The sequence below is a fragment of the Chrysochloris asiatica genome, unplaced genomic scaffold, assembly GCF_000296735.1.
Source record: "Chrysochloris asiatica unplaced genomic scaffold, ChrAsi1.0 scaffold00016, whole genome shotgun sequence".
NCBI classification, from domain to species: Eukaryota; Metazoa; Chordata; class Mammalia; order Afrosoricida; family Chrysochloridae; genus Chrysochloris; species Chrysochloris asiatica.
The window spans coordinates 24,351,017-24,373,734 of record NW_006408534.1 but is presented as its reverse complement, the minus strand read 5'-3'; the positions used below and the strand labels follow the sequence as shown (position 1 = coordinate 24,373,734).

The window sequence follows — 22,718 nt, the reverse complement described above, 5'->3', positions numbered from 1 at the left end:
GACTCTGTAACCAACTCAACCTACAACAAACTCTTCACAAATACCTACATTAAAAACAAAAACAAAAAAAAACCTCACTGGCAGGAAGTTGATTCTGACTCATAGGGACCCTACAGAACAAAGAGAACTGCTTCCTAGGGTTTCCAAGGCTATAAATTGATACACGAGCAGACAGCCTCATCCTTTACCGGGGAACCCCTTTCTAAGGTCAGAAAATTGTTTTGATCAGCACTACTCTCGCTTAAGTAAATAAAAATAAATTCAGTATTTTTTTAAACATCAGATTTTGGGTAATGGTCTCATCCTTTGATGGGTTCTTTTCAAGTACACTCATTTTGTTCCCTAGCTTTCTTGCACCCTGTAATATTGCTAAATATATTTTATTCTTAAAGTAATCATTTTTTTAAGATTGCCAAAGCAGTTCATCTTTAGACACTTATCCCTGATACAAACATTCACACCATCTACCTCTAATTTTGAAGTCCTAGTGTAGCGCTGTGGGTTAATGCGCTGGACAGCAAAGTCGGTTTGAACCACATGGTGGGTAGTTCAAGCTCACCAGCTGCTCCTTGGGAACTCTATACAGGGTCTCTGTGGGTCGGAACCAACTCGACATCAATAGCAGCCTCCAATTTATTTTTTGTAAAGTAACTTTGAGTTGCCCCTTTGAATAAACTTTTTTGGTCACAATAAGAGAAATTTGTGGTTGACAGTGTAAAAGCTCCAAACTACAAACATGAAAGTAAACCAATTATGTATATAAGAAAAAGTTATTTGCTTAGACTTCGTCCTGTAGCATTACACTGAAAAATAAACCAACACCTGGAAACCAGTTCATTTTGAATAAACGCTTTAAACTGTTCTTAGAATCTACAAATTGCCCAAATAGACAAATCAAGTTTATAGCAAATTTCAAACTAAATCCATAACATATAAGAAGTAACAAGTAAATCACCTGCTAATGTTGCTGCTGCAGCCAAACCTGCTGCAGTATATGGATCAGTTCCTGGAGGTGCAGCACTAATAATGTATGGATTTGGCACAAACGCAGCTGGAGCAAGGCCGGCTGAAAATACACCTGCTGTTTATAAAGGGGGGAGAAATAATGAATAAATACCATATAGTCTTCTTCACTAGATACAAATGGCTCTACTCTGAATTTGGAGGCACAAATTGGGAGTAAGGTGGGGGGAATGTGCATAATGGTATCAATCCTGACTGTGTGACCCTGACGCTGAGGTTTTTCTTTATGAAATAGATTTATCACCCACTGGTGTGTTTTTTTGAGAATTAAATGTGATGCTAATTATGAAATATAGTGCCAGCACATAACAGGTAGAAATAAACGTTAATCCTTGTCCCCTACTAAAGTACTTTACTTAAGCCCTGAAAATATACTATGGCATCCTTCAGAATTCAGGAATAAGAAACAATTCTACATTTAAAATTAGCTTCACAATCGTTCTTAAATTATACTATGAGTTAAGAATTCAACATTTAAAATAGAAGTTATCTGTCCTTAAAAAGCACTCTATCAAGAAAAATAAACAAATACATTGGAAATTATAATATAGTGTCGAAAGTGATGTGGGTATTCAGAAGGAGTGGGTCAGATGTACATAGAAATGGTTACACAAATATACAAAAGGTAATAAAATAACAGAATGCTACACACACACACTTTGTATCAATTCCATATTCCTGGTTTTGATACTATGACGATACAAGATGTAATCACAGCAGGAAACTGGACAAAGGCTATACCTCTGTACCACTGTTTCAACCTCATGTGTATGCTTTTGCCTGCTACCAGGAATTGTAGTTAAAATTTATTTCAAAGTAAAAAACAAAACAGAAAAACCTTATCAACTTATTTCACTTCACATCCTTTTATAGGAAAGGGGTCGAATCATAATTAGTTGAGGGGTTTGAATAAAACTAAAACTAATAAAATGGAAGCTAGAGATTATCTCTATTAATAAACAATTAAGATTTGTACTTGATTAAGAAAAGGAAAAGACAAAAAGAAAAAGAAAAACTCAAACAACCATAACTACCACCTAAAAATTTTATTGATACTATGTGGTTAATCCACAAAACAGTAAAGACTAAATAAAGGGCAGAGACCACAAAACTTAATGAAGAAATATTAAAAACCTGTGTTGGGATTCTTATTTTCAAATAATTTTTATAATGCACATTATAAACTTGATAACGGACACAAATAACTATGCATTTGGATTTCCAAGCAATTCACTCTGTGTTAAATTCATATTTCTAAGAGTAATCGTTATCAAATTACATTTTTATTTAATGATATATAACAGAAAAAATTCTCTATTTAATCGTTATTTTTGTCATGCGGTCTATTACTCTGTGATCTCAATGAGATGTTTCAAAAGTAATGAGTATCACCAATTAATACAGATATTTAAAACACTTTAGCATATGGTTTTCTAATAGTCAAAATGGTAACTTATAGACTCACCTATATGTGGCTGCTGAGCTGCAGCCAATGCATACTGCTGCTGCTGGGCTGCAGTTAACTGCTGAACTGTTAGTGCATTAGTCCTCTGAAAGAGCTATTAGGGAAAATATTTAATATCAAGATTAGTCTCAAAATATTTCATTTTTAATTAGAAAGCTAGGAATAACCACTTATTTGAATCATTTTTCAAATATAAACATTATTCAACAATTTTTTTCAACAAAACATTAAGTATATACTTTAAATGAACTTCTTAAGAAAGTGTTATGTTTTACCTGCTGCTGGGAACTGTAGTCAAAAAGGCCTACAGTAGCTCCTGAAGAGTCCATTGGTACTTGATTACCAGGATAGTCAAACTGTAAGGAATCCAGACCAACTTGTTCCATGGCATCCAGATTCTGAGTTTCAGGATTTGAAAATTCTTCAACAAGTGGTTTATTGACTGTAGGATTAGGAAGAGGTCCCAATCCTTCTGGGGGATTAGTATTGGGGCCTAGGCGCTCAACTACTTCAGTTGGAGAGGCTTGACGACTTCCAGGAGTACGACTACATAAGGAAAACAGAAAAAGTTACAAATAAAAGTAAAAAAATAAAAAGGTGAAGTGAGGAAGCAGAAAATCATGAAAAACACAGGGTAAATTTTCTTATAGCAAATGGTACCGTAGGTCACTAATCATTCCATTTTATCATTTTTTTCCCTATTTTATATAATTGCCTATTAAGAGGTAACATGGACAAGTGTATAAAAAAAGTCTCTACCCACTTTGAATAATATAAAAATTATGTAACTCAATTTTAGAGACAATAAAACTGGCCAATTATCATAATAATCTTACACTACTTAAAACCTTTGTCTAAAATCAGAGATAATATGAATTAAAAGCAGAATTACCAGGTGACAAATATGCAAAGGCACAAACCCAAACCTACCACAACACTCCTGTGCTGCACATAAGTCTATCAACTATTTTGCTATAACATCTTGCTTAATAGTTTTTGCTGTGTGCCATCCAGTTGCGTCCAACTCACAGCAACCCTGTCTGGTGGGTTTGAAGTGCCGACCTTGCGGTTGCCAATCTAGTGCTTACACTACAGCGCCACACCTGGGCCTTGCTTAATTGTAGTTAAGAAAATATTGACCACAAGAGATCACTGTGGTTTTTCACTAGGGTAAGAGATGAGTGATACAACAACAAAAATGCAAAGCACTAAGACAAAAAGCAGTCTCCTGACTCTTTGTGTATGTTTGTTAAATAGATAACTAACGAACATTTACAATTTCAACAATCTTCAATATACAGTTCAGTGACATTTTTATGTTCATCATCTGGCTCTATCTTTTAAAAAAGTATGATTTTGAATACATTTCATCTTCTTTAAGACTCTTGTTTCCTTAGAAGGATGCTGAAGAGATAACACTATAGTTTCAAATAACAAACAGAAACTTCCATCACCATTTTAAGGACCTCATTCATTTATTCCAAGAAATTCAGTAACAGTGGACTGAAATTTAAGTGTTAGCTTTTGTCTTTTTATTAAAACCTTTCATGGTCTAAACTATATTTTTACCTTATTACAAGGTAGAACTGATCCATTTTTCATCTATGGAAATATTTCATATAGAATCTATTCCCTGACCAGAAAGAAGTTTATTGAGCTTACGAACCAGGTGTCAATAATATATTCAAATAAGTGTCCATAATACATTTAAACATGAGTACATTAATTAATATCATAACTTTGCTTTACCTGGTTTTTAATACAGTTGCTACATATAAAGGTGGTCTGTCTCCAACATCAAGTGCCTTACAACATTAGGATAAACTTGCTAACATGTACGAAGTATTTTACAAAGCATTCTAGACATTTAATACACATTTTACTTAAAAATTTGTCAGTCCTTGAAAACATTAAATGAAATTATCAACTCCCTTCCACTTCAATCATACTTTAGTTTTCTATGTGAGCATTCCAAATGTTCAGTTTTCATTCAGACTATATAGGAAGAAAACCTAAACGGGAAGGATCTTTTTTTAAAAAGAGAAATGAGCCTTATATTTTTCTTTCATTCCAATTCCGCTCTTAAGAATGTATATATTGATGATCAGTTAATGTACATGCTCATGATTGTTTGAGGTGATTCTGACCCATAGTGACCCCTGTATAGGGTTTCTGAAGAGCAGCTAGTGGGCTTGAACCGCTGGCCTTGAGGTCCAAACCAACATTGCTGTCCAGCGCATTAAACTACAGCACACCACACCAGGACTCCCATATTAATGATGTGCTGGCATAATGACCACATGGTCATTTATTCTCTTAGAACTTTATACACTGTCAAGTACTAACTACCATTATAGCTAAAAGAATTCACAAATAATGTAAGACACAAACACAAAAGTAAATGAAAAATTAAAATGTGAACAGATATAAAGTTTGTTGTTAATATTTTAACGGGGCAAGTATAGCCTTTAAACACAAAGCAATCTTAGTACACAAGAAAGTAGAGTGCGCAATAGAAAACAAATAATTGTGCTATTAGTGGTGCTATTTTCTTGCTATAGTTAACGGTGTATTAACACTTCAATTATAAATGGATAATCTGAGGGGTTTTCGTTAAACTCATGTTTAAATGCATGTCCTTGACGAAAACTTAGATAACAGAAGAACAAAATCATGATAAGGTTCTAAAACAAATTGAACAGCATTAAATTTATTTCTTTCTTGTCAAAGAGGTTTACTGGTTTTGGATGCTTTTTTGCATTTAAAACAGACAGAAATGGTATTGTATAAAGCACTGTTATTCTGCTTTTAATGAATAAAGGGAATAAATGTAACAGTATACCACCAAACATATCCATGCTGAGACTATGGTTCACAAGATTTCAAAGAATTAATTTTCAGACATAAGCTCCAAAAGCACCTATCAGTATGAATAAAGTAATACTTATAGAAATATGTACTGCCTAATGTTAAAATGAATCTATAATACTAAACTGCCAGAAAGAGACAGCTAAAGAGCTACAAATAAGAATTCTAAGCTTATAGCTACCTTTCTGAATCTGCACGTATGTTCCCTACTTCTTAATTTCAGGAGAACAACAAGTTTATCACAAATTCATATGAAAGGGCACTGGTTCCTAATTTTGTTTCCCATTTCTAAGCTAACAGGTTAAATGGGGGTGGGGATGAATGGGTAGGGAAGACAGAAATAGAAGAAAGAAGAAAACTCAATAGGTGCTCAAGAGCAACCCCAAAAACATCTTGCCAATAAAAATCAAAGATACCCTTACCCCCCCCAAAAAAAAAATCTTTGTCCAGATTAACACAAAATACAAAGGGAAACAAACCTAAACTGGAAAAATGTCTAAATCAGTCACATCAACTAGTAGTAATAATCCCTAAAGAGATATTCATCTGGAGAAAGCGAAAATCTTACTTAAAATCTTTGCAATCGGCATCCATTCCATTTGGCAAACCTCTGCCATTTATTTTAGAATCATCATCATCTCCTTGTTTAAGATCTCTGTTTGGGTCCTCCTCAAATGGAGAAGCCTTGCCTTTTTGATCTCCTTTCTCAGGTCCATCTGTTTCAGCATCTCTAGTACCCTGAGGAAAAAGCATCTGTTTGATTCTGAGTATTTAATAGAACACAAAAAAGGTCCCAAAAGGTGATCTAAAAACTACACTGTAGTGCATGTACACAATAAAAGCAATGAGTCTTATTTTAATTTCATAGTCAACTGATTTATTAAAGGCCAAAAAATTGAGTATAAGCCAGTGATTTATAACAGAAGGGCTAAGGCAACCATAACTATAGCGGTGCTGGAAAAGCAGTTAACACCACAAATTTGATCAGATTCTATTTAATGCACAGACGAATTTGTAGAACATGTTACGGAACTTCAGACTTGTGCTTACTTTTTGATCAACCACTACCATGAATAAGCATTTTTAATACTGCAAATGCTGCTTCTAAATTAATATAATTTGATTTTTGAAATACGGTTATTGTAAATATCCCTAATGGTTCCATCATCTCATGTATTCAAAAAGTGGTCAAGTGAAGAAAACTAAAGAATTATTAGCGCCAAAATTTCTTTTAGTTCTACGTGAGGGGAAACAAAAGTAAACAGACTTAAAAAATTAATAACAATCAAGCAAATAACAAATATTACTTTACTCAAAATACTTACAAAAGTTCCTTTCCTAAACCGAGAATCCAATTTATCAGCAGGAGAGGAACTTAATACATATTCTACCATGCTCACGCCAAGGCCTCCACTTTCAGATCGCGGAGACAGTATTGCATTTACTTCACTGTTTCCAGGAAAACCCTGTCCAATTCTTCTCTGTACCGTAATAGGCTGGGACACTGAATGGTCTGTATAGAAGAAAAATGCAATTATATTTTGAAACTAAGAATGTTTTTACACAAGTTAAAATACCAAGTAAAGAAAAATCATTATTTTATTTTAAATATTATAAAAAGGTTTTCATTTATTTACAACTCAATAGTCTGGACATATCTCTTGAAAATATAGATGGGAAGAGCCATTTAGTAGTAAACAGGAAAAACTCTATAAAGAAACAAGCAAAGGAGATAGAAGCACTAACCTGAAAGTTCAATTGCCTGCCTGCAGGCAACAAATAATCAAAATTCTTCTGGTGACAATGATCATTGTTAAGTGCCATCGAGTCAGTTCCGATTCTTAAACTAACAGGATGAAGTCTTGGCAGTTTAATTCTGTAAAGATTTACAGTTTGGGAATCCTATGGGGGCAGTTCTACTCTGTCTTACAGGGTCACTATGAGTCAGAATCAACTCAACAGCCGTGGTGGTGTATATAACTGAGTGGTGAAAGGTTGGACAGTCAAGTCCACCCAGAAACTCCTCAAAAAAACAAAACAAAACAAAAAAGGCCTGGCAAAAAATCAGCTATGGAAGGAAATCCTATGGAGGAATACACCTGTACCTACTCTGCCATGTAAGGGCCACCATAAGTTAGAATACTCAATAATGGTTTTATATGCTTGGCACTGTGCTGTGTGAGGGAGGACTCCAACAACAATTAAGATAGCCTCTACCCTCAAAGATAATTTTAGGTCTAATAAGAGGCAATCATAATAAAGTAAAAGAGCTTTAATAAAACAATCCAGGGTCCTATGGGACCAGAAAGAAGGGGCATTAATCCTTTCCCCCTCTTAGAATGAATCCCACAGGAAGTAATGTTAAAGCTGAATAGTAAGGCAGAAGGGTTAAAGTGAGCAAAAATTGGTGAAAACAGAATTTTAGTTAGAGAAACTAGCATATACAAATGTAGAAAAATGTAATCATGTAATCATCTCTTGCATAATGACAATTCCTTTAGGACAATGTATTGTTCACACGTGTGTATAGCCTGGCAGTCAAAATATCTGATCAACGAACAAAACTCAATTGATACCCTATTTTTTTAGGTTTCTTCAGACAAAACAAAAACAACCACCTAATTATTTATCTAAAAATTTATCTGCCGGAGCTTAAAAAGTTAGGAAAGGGATTGCATTGAAAAATTGACTAGAATTATAAATCTGACGTTAAATGTAAGTATCAGGAAGGTATAAACATATTGATTCAAAATTTTCCTGCTGGTACTATAGTTCTCCAAATATGACACAGCACAAATATTTCCCAAAATCCATTTTGAAAATAATCTTTCATAATCATGTTGTCAAGATGTTTTGCTTTTCAATACCTAAAAAATCTGGTTCTGGTAAATAAAATAATTAACCATTCAACCTTCGAAATGAAATTAAAATGTCAACCTACCAGGTTATCAAACATACGTGCATTTTAGCAATGAATGTTTCTTTTGTGTGTGTGTGTGGTGGTGGGGGTGGCTGATTAAAATATATTCCAGCACAAATAATCAATTTAAAAGTCCACTTTTATAGATTAATTTAAGTCCCCCCCAGAAACAAAATGCTTGAAGGCCAGGATCATATCTCATTTACCTTTACAGTTTCTAAAATCTGCTATATGTATGAGGATGAATCAAAAATTATCTGTACTCTGGTTATATTAAAATGCCCATCCACTAAGAATTTTTCATAATTTTTCCCGCAATATGTTCTACCATATTCATGTGTTTCCAGGAAAGGTAAATGCCTTTCAAAAATCACGTAATTCTAGGTATAAGCAACAGTCAAAAATTATTTGTACTTCAGTTATATTAAAACTGCTGTCCACACTTTCTGACACTCTGCAAAAACTTCGTTTGGAATTGTTACAGCATCCTCCCTACAGTCCTGATTTTTCTCCATCAGACTTTCACTTATTTTGTCCCCTGAAAGCAACCCTTAAAAGATGAAGATTCACCTCTGATGATTTCAAGACAGCAGTGCATTTGTGGCTTGAAGCTCAGCCTGTAACTTTTTTTAAATAATGAACTACAAACGCTTGTTTACAGATGGACAAAGTGTATTAAAAAGCAAGGAGATTATGTCAAAAAATGATGTATTTGTCTTCTCTGAAAATTGATTACAATGAATTCTAAAACAAGAATGCCAATAATTTTTGACTCACCCTTGCTGGTATTATTTATTAAATGAACTCAATGAAAACTACCAACACTTTAAGAAAACTTAATCAAAGTTACCTGTTACCAAATGTTTTAATCAATTTTGACTGTAAGAAAAGTACTAATCACCAAAATTTGCTAAAGCTTCCTAACCTTTTCGGGGTTTTAGTTTTGTGGCAGTTACTTCAGTTTAACAAGCTTAGAACTATAAATGTACTTAAATTTTTTTTCTTTCTTAAAAAGTTTTTATTGTGAATTGAGTGATGGAAAAACAATTACATCATCGTTTCATTGCAATGATTACAATATCCTCCGCACATCATCATTCCCTCTTTTTTTTTTGGTCTTGTTTTTTTCTCTGGGGGGAGGAATGTACTCAAAAACACTACCTACCCCAGTACACTCTTACATTCCCTCTTGAAAACTTGTAGTCACTTTGTGCCTTTATTGCCCCCTCATTTTAGGCAGCCAATATCTAAGTTACCTGTACCTATCAACTCTGTATACAGAGGGGACAGGATTGATACTTGATGTTAAGATTCCTTCCCTCTCAGTTGGTATTTTGAGCTACTACATCCATATTAAAGGAGCTCTGGTAGCGTAGTGGTTACGAATCGGGTTGTGAACCTTAAGGTCAGCGGTTCGAAACTACCAGCCGCTCCGCGGGAGAAAGATGAGGCTTTCTACTCCCATAAAGATTTATACCCTTGGAAACCCTGTACAGGGTCGCTTTGGGTTGGAACCGACTTGACGGCACTTAACAACAACAACAACAACATCCATATTAGATATACAGAGAAATATATAATACTTTAAACAACCAAAGGGCACATTCTGCAAGCCTGCTTCGAGGTTGCCATCATTCAGTCCCTCTCTCTCCATGAGTCCAGAGTCCTCCGCTGCTCCCTTTCTCCATGTTCTCATCTCTGCCTCCATCTCTGGTGTAGCTGCTTCTCTGGATAGGGTCGTGCATTCCGCTCATGCTCTTCTCCCTTGATGGTCTTAGGGTCCTCTGTTCCTGGACAATAAGACTAACTAGTCCCCCATTTTTGCTACAAAATATCTACCTTTACAATTGTCATAGTCACAATTAGTCATGATAACAATTACTTACTAACGAATCATAAGAATCTTATCCCATCTTTTTCATCAGAATCATCTAGATAAGATGAAAAACATTCAGTGGGAACTCTACCATTCGCCCCCACACTCTTAAAAGCCAGTCACTTCGTGCCTTTATTGCCCCCTCATTTTAGGCACCAACATCTAAGTTGCTTGTCCCTATCAACCTTGTATACAGAGGGGATAGGACTGATACTTGATGTGATGATTCCTTCCCTCTCAGTTGGAATTTTGAGCTACTACATTCATAAGTTTAGGTTAAGTTCAAACTGTACACTCGTTTTCTTTATAAACATTACACTTGTTTCCTTTATCAAACAATGTTTTTAGTCAAGTTCTAGTCAAGTTCTGACTATCAAGCCATCGAGGATAGGTCAAATGGGTACTAGCTACAAGTTGGGAGTTCTTGTGCCTCTCCCTTCACTTCAAATCAGCTGGATGCTTCACTCTCTGCTCTAGCCTTTTTCAATATATTTTAATGATCTAGGGAATAAACCAACAGCTGACAATGTATATTCAAAATAAAAAGTTAGTAAGAACCCTGATGTGGTGCCGTAGTATAAGCATTAGATTGTTAACCTCTAGGTCCACAATTCAAACCCACCAGCTACACTCTCAGAAACCCTATAATGGCTTACTGAGTGAGAAGCTGCTCAACAGCACACAACAAAAATAGAATCCAGCTCATGGCAACCCTATGTACAGCAGAACACAATAATGTGTATTCTCATGTCATCCTCACAATGGTTAACATGTACAGGTTCACCCTTGTGACTACTGTGCCAATTCATCTCACCACAGTCTTTGTTGCCCTTGTTGGTCGGATACTTAACCTTTTCCTCCTGTGATTTATGGTTCTCTCCTGATATGTCTAGATCTAGTGAGTTAAGACAAGGTTCCATTGTGATTCATATGGTTTTCACTTATTTTTCTAAGTAGATTTCTAAGTAGATTGCTATTTTTGTCTGATTTAGTCTGGAAGCTCTGCTGAAAACTGTCTCGCTTGAGTGATCTTGTTGGTATTTGAATACCAAATACACAGATTACAACACTACTCATGGTGCCACAGTACAACAAACTGACAGACAGGTGACAGGACTTGATAATTATCACAAAGTAGAACTGTGCTCTATAGGGCTTCAATAGCTAATTTTTCAGAAGATCATCAGATATTTCTTATGAGGTGCCTCTAGGTAGACTGAAACCTCTAACGTGAACCTGCAACATGTTAACTGTTTATAACACCCTAGGGACTCCATTTGTAAAATGCATGGTGATGATCACTGTATATCTTTAAAGTGTCACAAGTTAAGAAATTCTTACCATATAATCAGTAAAATGACAAGCTATTTAAAAAACATAACTATGCTATTTAATTTAACCAAAAAGTACAGTCACTTCTACAAACTATTTTATACATGCATTATTTTGCCGTAATCGTTTTTTAGATTTGAGTCTTATGGAACTCTAACTTACTGAGGAAGTTATTTTCTTTTTGAGTATAATTAATGTCTAATAAAGTTGTTATTAAGTGCCGTTGAATCAGTTCCAATTCATAGTGACCCTGTCTAGGGTTTCCAAGGAATGGCTGGTGGGTTTGAACTGTCGACCTTGTGATTCAAACCTACCTTGCAGCCCAATGCATTATCCCACAGCAAAAATTGTTGTTGTTAAGTGTCATTAAGTCGATTCCGAACCATAGCGACCATGTAAAGGTTTTCCAAGGAGCAGCTGGTGAGCATGAACCACTGACTTTACAGTTCAAATGACTTTGCAGTCTGATGCATTAACTCACAGTGCCACGCCAGGACTCCAAATTAATTAGGTTTAATTAATTTGTTCTCTATTTCAATTGAAATTCAGAATTTTATAAGCAGAATTAATGTGAAACAAAACTTATGTGACAATAAGTGGACTGTCAAATAAGGGCTAAAGGACATTAGAAAATCTGTATCGTAGCAATTTATGAAATCTTCAACAAATTTCTCCCAATATTGTCTGGGGTAGGCATGGTTTATTTAAAAGAACTTTGAATGAATGCATAATTCTCACAAATACACCAAAATGACTTACGAGAAGTTCCCCATGCAGTCTCTCTCCATTCATCATCCCCAAGAAATATGCCTTTTTGTCCATCTTTTGTTGAATCATCAGGTTCCCAAAACTTTTTGGTAGGCAAAAGCTATTTGGGGCAGAAAAAGAATTATAATGAAATTTTATTCTAATGACAAAGAACCAATATACAGGAGAAAGTAAATGTACCAGTGATCTACGTACAAGTTGTCGGTGCTGATGAAAATCCAGGTACTTATTTCCTAATTCAACCCATTAATAATAACTCCTAGCTTATATTTAGGTACTGGATCTAATAATTATAGACCTCAACATTAATCAAAGTCTACTTCTGACTTTTCTACAATTTTCAAATTGTTTTACTATTATATGGATTTTCTTTATGCATAAACTTCTTTAAAAGGCTTACTAAATTTTATTCAAGAATAGGTCACAAAATAAAATGTCTACATAAATTTAAAATTTTCCCTCACTTCCATCCAAGTAGTGTCCTATTTTGTGGACCATTTCTATCCTACAGCTTCAAGCAAAGAAAATATTTTTCATTCTTATTTCATTTACTCAATGGAAGTGAATGGCACAACTCTTACTAGCTCCTGAATACTAGCAACTTGTCAATTCCAAATAAGAATACTATAGACACATATAGGAAAAGATGCGAATATTTGTGAGATTACAATCTGAAGCCACTATAAAAACTAAACCAAACCCAGTCATCGAGTAGATTCCAATTCCATAGTGAACATATATGGGATTTTCAATACTGCAAATCTTTACAGACAGCCTCTATGTTTCTCCTGCAGAGCTGCTGGTGGATTACTGTCAACCTTGTGATTAAGCAGTCCATGCTTCATCCTGCAGCACCACCAGAACCTCTATACTGTATCTTTTATCATCATATACCAAATCATACTCAAAATAAACACTTGAGTATTAGTATTTATTATTTAATACCCATCCAGATCTTCATGTATATTCCCTGAGCACTGACAGGAAGTGGAATGGGGATATAGATGCTTGACAAAGAGTAATCTGGTGTTTTGAGACATTATTTTTCACAGAATCATTTGTAAAACTCCTATCACTTCTAAGCCATAATCACGTTTCCATCATTCAGTGCTCCTTAACCAACTTATATATACTTCCATTATTGTACTTAGACACTAAATTACCTGTTTTACTTCTTAAGGGCATAGTGCCCTCATTTGTAGAGTTTGCAACATACAAACTATCACAGAATGTAACTTAGTAACACCTGGAATGTGTTTAAAAAGTAAGTAAAATTTGTGTGTTTTGAAGGTGAAAGCTGAGAGTGGAGGATGAGGAAGGTGAAGCAAAGTATAAACAAAGACAAAACTTGAGAAAATACAGTGTACAGAAGAAAGAAAGATGCAGAATAAGATGAGGGAAGGTGAGAAGTTGAAGCTGGTAAAACAGATTTAGTATGAGGACTCTTAAAGATAAATGCTATGGATACTGGATGCTATATTGAGAGCAGTATGAATCAAGACAGGTGAGCAGTAGCACAATTATGTTTTAGAAAACTATTCAAGTGGCAGTAAGAATAATGAATGAACCGTGGAGTCGGTTCTGACCCATAGCGACCCTGTACAGGGTTTCCGAGGCTATAAGTCTTTATGGGAGCAGAAAGCCTCATCTTTCTCCCGCAGAACAGCTGGTAGTTTCGAACTGCTGACCCTGAGGTTCATTCACAGCCTGATTCGTAACCACTACGCTACCAATGGATAGGAAAGAATAAAGAACAGAGAGTCAAGAAGACCATTTAAGAGAATTACAACAGGTCCAAAATGAAAAGCACTGAAATAGGGTATTAGCAGAATAAAAAAAACAACAAAATAGATTACAGAACTACTTAAGAGTCAGTAAGATCTAAATACACAACAGAGGGAGGATTGGATAAGATGATGAAACTTTAAAAACCTGGGTAACAAGTTAGATGGTAGTGCTGTTGACCCAAGGGGGGGGGGGAATTCCCCCCCAAAAAAAGCATTAAATTTTAAAAATTAACTTCTGTATTTCAGAAAAATTTCTTTTCTTTTTTTGTTTTATATATACTAGGATCCTTCCAAGGCAACAAATGATTTGTATTTAAAGTATAGACATTTAACAAACATCCCAGTAAATAAAATACAACCTACTCTGTGACTTTGGTGTGTATCTTTTAAAAATTCATTGTAAAAATCATATAAAATATTCAAATAAAAAATAAAGCTGATAATACAAGGATCAAACATAATGCATTTAACTAACTGAACTTTCAATTTTAGTAAAATCTAAGTTAATCTCTGAAAAACACTATATATAAAAATAAGCCATTTTAGACAAAGCAGTGCTTTTACCGCATACTTCATAAAGGAAAATGTCTCGTTATCAAAATAAGAGTTAACAGATTGCTGTCACTAAGTGCCATCAATCAGTTTCAACTCATAGTGACCCTGTATAGGGTTTCTGAGACTGTAAATATTTGCAGTCGCAGAAAGCCTCACCTTTTTACCATGGAGTGGCTGATGGGTTCAAATCACCAACCTTGTGGTTTACAGTCTAGTGTTTATCCTACAGTCACTATGCTCACAAAAGCAACAGATAAGGAATCCAAAATAAAGACATTACAGCAACTAGTAGTAGCATTTATCATAGTAAAATATATGAAACAGGCTAATCTTTTGAGGTAGTAAAAACAATAGAAGCCCCTTGAGTAGACTGTTCCGAAGTCTTCTGGGATGGTTCTGCACAGTGCCTTGACAAACTATTGGGGACTGACACCCTTCGATCCCAAAACTGAACGCACACTTGTGGATCAATTTGCAGCAAAATAACAGGCCTATGAAGTGAACAATAATACTTGTGAGGAATGTACTTCTGAGAATAATCCACCATATGAGACAGAAGGACAACAGGTGACCCAAAACAAAGCAAAGATGGCAGGAAGGGGCAGGAAAAAGGAAAAATGGAAACAGGGAACTCAGAGATGAAGCAAGATAAGTACTGTTAATACTGTTTGAAATAATTGACTTTCATGCCAGTTATCCCTATATTCATACCAGAACTAGAGCATTTGAGATATATACATATAAAAGACTTTTATTACTGTGATCAAAGAACTCTATCTTATTAAAAGTCATACTATTCATGACTGAGTTCAGAAAAAAATAGAAATTTACAAATAAAACACATTAACACAATAATTTAAAAGTTAAGTTCTGGGTTCCATGAAGAATTTCAGGTAGAGTCTTCTTCAAATTTAAAAAATAAACAGGTACCTAGGTAATCTGTACCAACACCCTAGAGAAGCTAACAAGTAGAGAGAGATGTGTCTCTGTAGTACAGTTGATTAAAACATTTTCCTAATGAAGCTGAGTTTAACCTCCCATGGGTTATCTTTGATCCTTTTAAACTGTATGTCATAATTTAACTCAGATGTTTTGACCCAAAAAAAAAAAATTCCATTAATAAAACAATAGAAAAGAGTTTATGACTGAATAAATTCATAACAATCCCTATTTCTTACTGAACTACTAGAAGACACTACACCTACCCTTCTAATAATGGGTCAGTAAAATCATCATGAGTTACAAAAAGCAGTACTGTCGAAATCAGTCCTATATAAATGCAGTTCTTTATACATTAGAGAGCTACAACAACTTAAGCTACAATGAGCAAAAACTTATTTTTAAAAGAAAAGACTACAGCAATCCGTTAAAAAAAGGATTTTGCATTTAAAAATATACACGCAGTTTTTTAAAAATTAACAGCCAGAAACTGAAGGCTGCTTTTAATGTATTCCAATGAATAAATTCTGGGATAAAACAAAACCAAAAAAACCTCACCTGTCAGGAAAGGAGGAGAATACTGGTGAGAGAGAGACAGGCAAAGAAGGAAATCCCAGAAAGTTCCTTGCTGCCTATGAGATGAGGAAAGATAGAAAGGCTTGTGGGAGAAAGAACCCAGAGATAGAAATCTGAGGTTTCTTAGCTATCTCTTAGAGGTAACAGTAAATTAATGAATAGCAGCTTATTTCAAAGTACATTTTTTTATTGGATGAATGTCACAGACGCACTATGACCTGTTGCATCTACCAAGTTTAACTCCGTGACACTTTTACTATACATATCTAACATTTCCATGAAGAAAGACTAGATATTATTTAACACACTAATTCAACCCCAAATTCAACCTCAATTCTTTTTCCCACAACCTCACATTCCCCTCTTTTCCAACCCCAAACAACTAACCCCTTACAACTACTATTTTTGATCATGACATGTTTTTGAATTGCAAAGCATTTGGAGTGGTCAAATGCTATTTAGCAAGGAAAGGAGAAAAAAGCAATTTGTAAATGTATAGCTCTGGCAGTGGTTACGAATCAGGCTGCTAATCTCACGGTCAGCAGTTCAAAACTACTTGCGGTTCCGCGGGAGAAAGATGAGGCTTTCTGCTCCCATAAAGATTTACAGCCTTGGAAACTCTGTGTAAGTCGGAATCCGACCGAATCCGTGGCACATAACAACTACAACACAATATAGATCTGGGAAATGAAGTGTGTTGTGGATGGGAGGGGGTAATAGCTAACTAGAATTAAATAGGGGTGTGACTCTATTTGTTCTTAAAAGAATGAGCAAATTCACAGTTGTTAAAGACCAGAAGTGAGACAGTATTCAAACCTACTTTAAGATATGCTATTCTGCTTTCTAAAGATCAGAGAAAACAACCAAGTGACAGGAAAAGAATGAAAGTCCATTTCAATAGCCTCTTTTTATTCCCCAATAATGAAAATAATGCCTATACAGCAACTATACTACGGTAAAAACCTGTAGGTTTGTAATCTGTTTGAACAAAAATATTCCCTCCCTCAAATTTCTCTTAGGGTCTACAATTTTATCTTATTGTACTGGACTAACAAGTTTATTTTCAATGCTTAAGCACCTTAACTCACCCTTAAATCAGTCCTCTGAAAATGAGAAACTCTTTGGAAAACGCTGTTCTGGAGAAGGGGAGGGTTAGCTAGCTGCAGGGTGCCCTCTTGTGGCCCAGATGAGTGACTGGACTCTTTTTCTGCATCTGAAGAGCACAGCATTGGATGGAGTGAGTCTCATGTTGGACTAATCTACCAAAGTTAAATTATCTCCATGAGCAAGCAGTTTAATTACACGTCTGTTCACTGTTATCTTCTATTATCAAAGTATACACTTTAGGTATTATAGAACTTGACAGAGAGGTGACCGCAGGGGTTTTCTTTATCAAAGTTTTCTAAATATTCATTATGATTATTGTAAGCTAAGTACTTTTTTTATATATTAAAATACGTAATGGTGTGCACCCAATGAAAATTATAAACACTGATAAAATCCATTAAAAATTTAGAGTACCTACACAACAACCACCACTCCACTACGTGCAAGACATTCAAAGCTAACAAACTACATGGAGGAGAAACAAATATAAAACAAACTTTTGTTGGAGTCCTGGTGTGGTGCTGTGGGATAAAACACTGGACCTCAAGGTCAGTTTGAAACACAAAAATGGTAGTTCAAACTCACCAGCTGCTCCTTGGAAACCCTATACAGAGTTGCTATGAGTCAGAACTGACTCGAAAGCACTTAACAACAAGTAATATAATAAAAGTATGTATAAGAAACTGAAAAGTGAGATGAGGAAGTAATTAATTGCAGATAGCAACAGGAAAACAAGAAAGAAACTTTTCAGTATTCTTATGGAGGATTAGGAATACACTAAGCAAAAAAATATGGGTGAACAAGACAGATTTTAGAAGGGAGAACAGTAAGCAGTCACACATAACAGCAGCAGGACAAGGGTAAAGAAAGTTTTATTCTGAGTAAAGCTAATTGTGGTTAATTATCAAAATATAAGACATGTATCAGATAAACTTAGATATAATCACACTAAAAATTACTGCTGTAAGTTAAAAACAACCATAAAAATCTTAAAATCACTCCAACTACAGAATTGTATGAGCTAAACCTAACATCATTTGCAAGACATAACCATCATTTTCAAGATTCATGGCTAAAAATTTCCAATGGCTCAAATAATCAAAACTGAAGTATAAATTCTTAGTATTCATAAATATTTACCTCTCCCATTCCCCGAGATTCTAATGCAAGTGCTTGAAAATCATGATTCATTTCATCCACAAATCAAACCTGTTGAGTAACAAAAACAAAAATTAGTAAAAATGTTGAATTATTAAATAGGCTGCATCAACTATTTCTATATTTATTATATTGCTGATATTATTGACATTGACATGATTTGAGATAGGCAAAAACTGAATTCTCTATGTAGTCAGGTTTTCCCAAATAGAGCACATAACAACATTCTACAGAAAAATTTGTGAGAAAACCTAGAGTTGAAGGCCCCTGTTGGACTCTTCTGTGTGCGAACAGAAAGCGCTACAAATTACTGAGCTATGGAATAGATGGATAAAGATTAGAAGAGGTAGTTTATATATCTAAATATTTACCTTTCTCCATTTTATAGATTAAAAATTATTGTTTCACATATCATCTCACAACACAACAGCACAGAGAAGTGTTCATAATTGTATCAGATTGGGTTGTAAGAAACTGGAAGGATGTGGGAACATGAGTGAAACACTCCAAGACAAACCAAGGGGGATGAAGCCTCTGATGACACAGAAGAGTAGGGAAAAGAAGGGGGTGAAAACGTGAGATCTGGGTTTCTAGGGGCAGAGGGGACTGAGGTGCCTCCCTCACACACTCATTAGAGTCCATTCCCTTCCTTTTATTGTCACCCTGAAGCGAGCTTTAGAAAAACATAACCTGTCTCTTTCACAACATGGTCACTGGCACTGACCTGTGGCATGCTAGAGATGCAGTGATTAGCCAATGACACTAATCTTAGTCACTTTGTGCACATCTGTGTCTCAATCTTATAAATTGAATTGTGTTGTTAAATCCTAACCCCTATTATCTATGGTTAAAATCCCATTTGGGAGTGAATTTTGTTACGCTGATGTAGCAATATTAGTGTTGGGTAACTTAATCTCTTTTGAGATATAAAAGAGCAGGTATTGAGTAAGTGGCAAAGAAGCAGAGATGGGATAAGATAGATCCCATACCACATGAGAGCTTCCAGGTAGCAAGAACCTGGAAAGAAACGATCTTAAGAGACAAAGGACCTTTCCTCAAAACCAACAAAGAGACCCGACGCACACCCTGAATTCAGACTTCTAGCCTCCTAAATTTTGAGAAAATAAATTTGATAGCTCTAAGTTTATCTAAATATATATTTTTCAGTATTAGTTAATATGTTTCAGTTAAGATTTTTCAAAATCTCTCAGCCTTTCAATTCGTAGCTCTTACACCAATAATGAATTCCTGGTGTGGTGCTGTAGGATAAGCATTGGACTGCAAAGCACACAGTTGGTGGTTCAAACTCACCAGCTGCTCCTTGGAAGCTCTATACAGGGTCAATGAGTAGGAATCAACCTGATGTGGCATTTAATAACAACAAAGATTAAAAAAAAAAAAAAAAGAAAAAAGAAACTTCATTGAAAATAATTTTGGTAAAATAAACTCAATCAATAAATCAGCCACCCAGTTCAACTTCAATGCATATAAATCTATCTGTTGTGAAAGCACCTGAGTAAAATTCAAAGCACAGAGTAGACAGGGATGGACAAGTTGGACATTGGCTACCCAAAATGGGGAGGCTACATAGGCAAGAAGTGACTGGCTTACAAGCTTTCAAGAAGGAGCCTAGATCCAGAGGGCTCAGAGGAAGGTAGAATCTCCACTGAGTAGTATACAATCTGTCTGGGAGGGACTGATGAAAGGAGATAGGGATAGGTCTCTTGTGACACAATAATAAATAATTGTTATCAGGACTGATTGTCAGGGTTAGAAATGTAAAGGCAGAAGTTTTGTAGCAAAGGAGGGGAGTGATTGACTTTGCATTCTAGGAGCAGACGTCCCTACCCAGAGAAGTAGTGATGCCAGAGATGAAGGCAGAGACGAGACGTGGAGAGAAGGAACAGCTGGGGACATTAGACCCAGAAAGGGAGAGGGGCTGTGTGCTGACGACCGGGGACAGGCTTGCAGAGCATACCCTTTGGTTGGCTGATGATGCATGGCGGGGATTCTAACCACGGCAATGATACTATATACGATAGGATGAATGCAAAGCTAATGTTCTCCCATGTAAACTATCACATAATTCACAATAAAACATTTAGAAAAAAAAAAATCAAACAGAAAGAACCATTCTTTGATGGTTACCAGGAATGAGAAGGAAGTGGAGTGAAAATCATTAACTGGTAAAGCCTACTGCCATCAATAATGTCACTGTTGTGTGCCTTGAGTTGGTTGTGACTCACAGTGACCCTGTATAGGGTAGGGTTTCAGGGTTTGAACTGTTAACTCTGTGGTTACTAAACTAGTGCTTTTCCTACAGTGTGATACCAGAGCTTGCCATCAATAATAGATACGAATTAATATGAGTGAGGGGAAAGTGAATATACAGTAAGGAGGAGATCAGTACATAATCACAAAGGCAAAGGAAGACACAGAGATACACAAAAGTTATAAACAAAGGTAAATACTATTCATACACAATCTGGCAGTATCAATGGTAACAATAATCTACAAGTGGATACACAGTCAGTCATACAAGCTGAGTAGGTATGGATGGCAAATAGAACTATACCCATAACCAGTTAAAGAGGTTTGACAGAGGCTATTTCTACATATATATTTATATGTGCTGTAATCTTTAACCATGCAAGGTCAGCAGTCTGAACTACCAGCCACTCCGTGGGAGAAAGATGAGGCTTTCTGTTCCGGTAAAGATTTACGCTTTGGAAACCCTATGAAGGGCCTCTATGAGTCAGAACCGACCCCAAAGTATACCACTCACCATCACTCTAGTAAACAGGGGGTAAAGTAATGAAAACTCTTAGCAATAAGCAAACACCTTGAGGCAATGAGTCACCTAGGTTTGGGGGTTTAGGACCACAGTCTTGGGGGACACCTAGGCTAAATGGCAAGACAGCTTTGCAAAGACAATGTTCTACATTCTCCTCTGGTGAGTAACAGTAGCAGTCTTAAAAACTAGCAACCAGACATTTATTGGTCTCTCTACATCTAGAAGAAAAAAGGTTGAGGAAATCAAAGACTCAAAGTAACAATTAGTCCAAAGGAATAGTGGCTCACATAGACCACATGATCCACAGCCTCTGCTACTCAAGACCAGAACTAGATGGTGCTGGCTATAAATACTGACAACTCTGACAGGGATCTCAACAGAAGGTCCTGAATAGAGTGAGAGAAAAATGTGAAACAAAATTCATAATCATTAAAAAGACCAGATTTCATGATTTGATAAGACACTGGTGAAACTTCCCGTTGAGACGATAACTCTTAAAACACCCTTGAAACCTGAATCTGAGGATCACTTTGCAGCCAAACAACAGACACATCTATAGGGTGAACAGTAATACTTGTGAGGAATATACTCCTCAGAATAATTAACCATATGAGACCAAAAGAGCACTATTTTCCCCAAACAAAGCTAAAAAGGCAGGAAAGAATGATATATGAAAATGGTGAGCTCGGAGATGAAGTATGAGGAATACTGCTAACTAAAAGGATTGCAACCAGTTATCACAAAACAAAATGTGTATAAATTGTTGAATGATAAATTTGCTTTATAAATTTTCACCCAATCCACAATTTAAAAAAAGAAAAGTAGCCACAGTATTCAGAGATTTCCTGAAGAGCCATACCTTTCCTCTCCTCAGACCAAAATAAAAGCGTAGTTCTCTATCTTCAACTAACAGTTTATGTTACTTTTATCTCTTAAATGATGGTGTGCTTTTGAGTCAATGGCTCTTTGCCTCCTGCAGTAGTACTGCTGGAGAAAGCATTTCAAAAGCAGTCACTACAAATTCACAGCAGTCAAATGCAATCCATTCTTTTTTCTTTTAAAGCTGTTTCTGTGAATTGAGTGATCATTTACGTGGCAGAACATTGATTTTGCACTCAACCAATCGTATTTTGTTTCATTAGAATGATTACAATCCCCTCCAGGAACTATCGGTTAAGAGTATTTTCCTCTATTCCCTTTTTTTTTTGATGTACACAAAAACATACTTGTTTAAATAGCCAAAGGGTACTTTTTCCAAGTCAGAATCCTGGCATACAGTCTTTCTCTTTCCACGGGGCTAGAATCCTCAGCTGCTCTCTATCTCTCTTTGTCATCACCTCTGCCTCCATCTCTGGTATCCCTGCTTCTCTGGTTAGGATCCCACGTTCCACTCATGCTCTTCCCTCTTGATGGCCCAATGGACCTCTGTTCCTGTAATGTAAGATTAACGACTCCTCCCCTTTGTATTGTTGTTGTTGTCAGGTGCCATCGAGTCGGAACCGACTCATAGCGACCCCATGCACAGCAGAACGAAACAATGTTCGATCCTG

The 22,718-nt window shown here is 35.8% G+C and overlaps 1 protein-coding gene across 6 annotated transcripts in view; it reads right to left on the bottom strand.

Moving 5' to 3' along the window:
• PUM2 (pumilio RNA-binding family member 2) overlaps nt 1–22,718 on the bottom strand; it is a 145,181-nt gene that overhangs the window by 64,211 nt on the left and 58,252 nt on the right. For 2 of the 6 annotated variants that reach the window (XM_006835256.1, XM_006835254.1), the window contains exons 1-7: nt 18,357–18,432; nt 12,244–12,352; nt 6,682–6,869; nt 5,925–6,094; nt 2,764–3,034; nt 2,489–2,582; nt 956–1,081 (exon numbers count right to left, since the gene is read on the bottom strand). In XM_006835256.1, the coding sequence (XP_006835319.1) occupies nt 956–1,081; nt 2,489–2,582; nt 2,764–3,034; nt 5,925–6,094; nt 6,682–6,869; nt 12,244–12,352; nt 18,357–18,407 (1,009 nt within the window). In that variant the 5' untranslated portion in view covers nt 18,408–18,432. Of the gene's footprint in view, nt 1–955; nt 1,082–2,488; nt 2,583–2,763; nt 3,035–5,924; nt 6,095–6,681; nt 6,870–12,243; nt 12,353–18,356; nt 18,433–22,718 lie in introns of those variants that run through there. The other 4 variants (XM_006835258.1, XM_006835259.1, XM_006835255.1 and 1 more) reach the window with 3 other exon arrangements.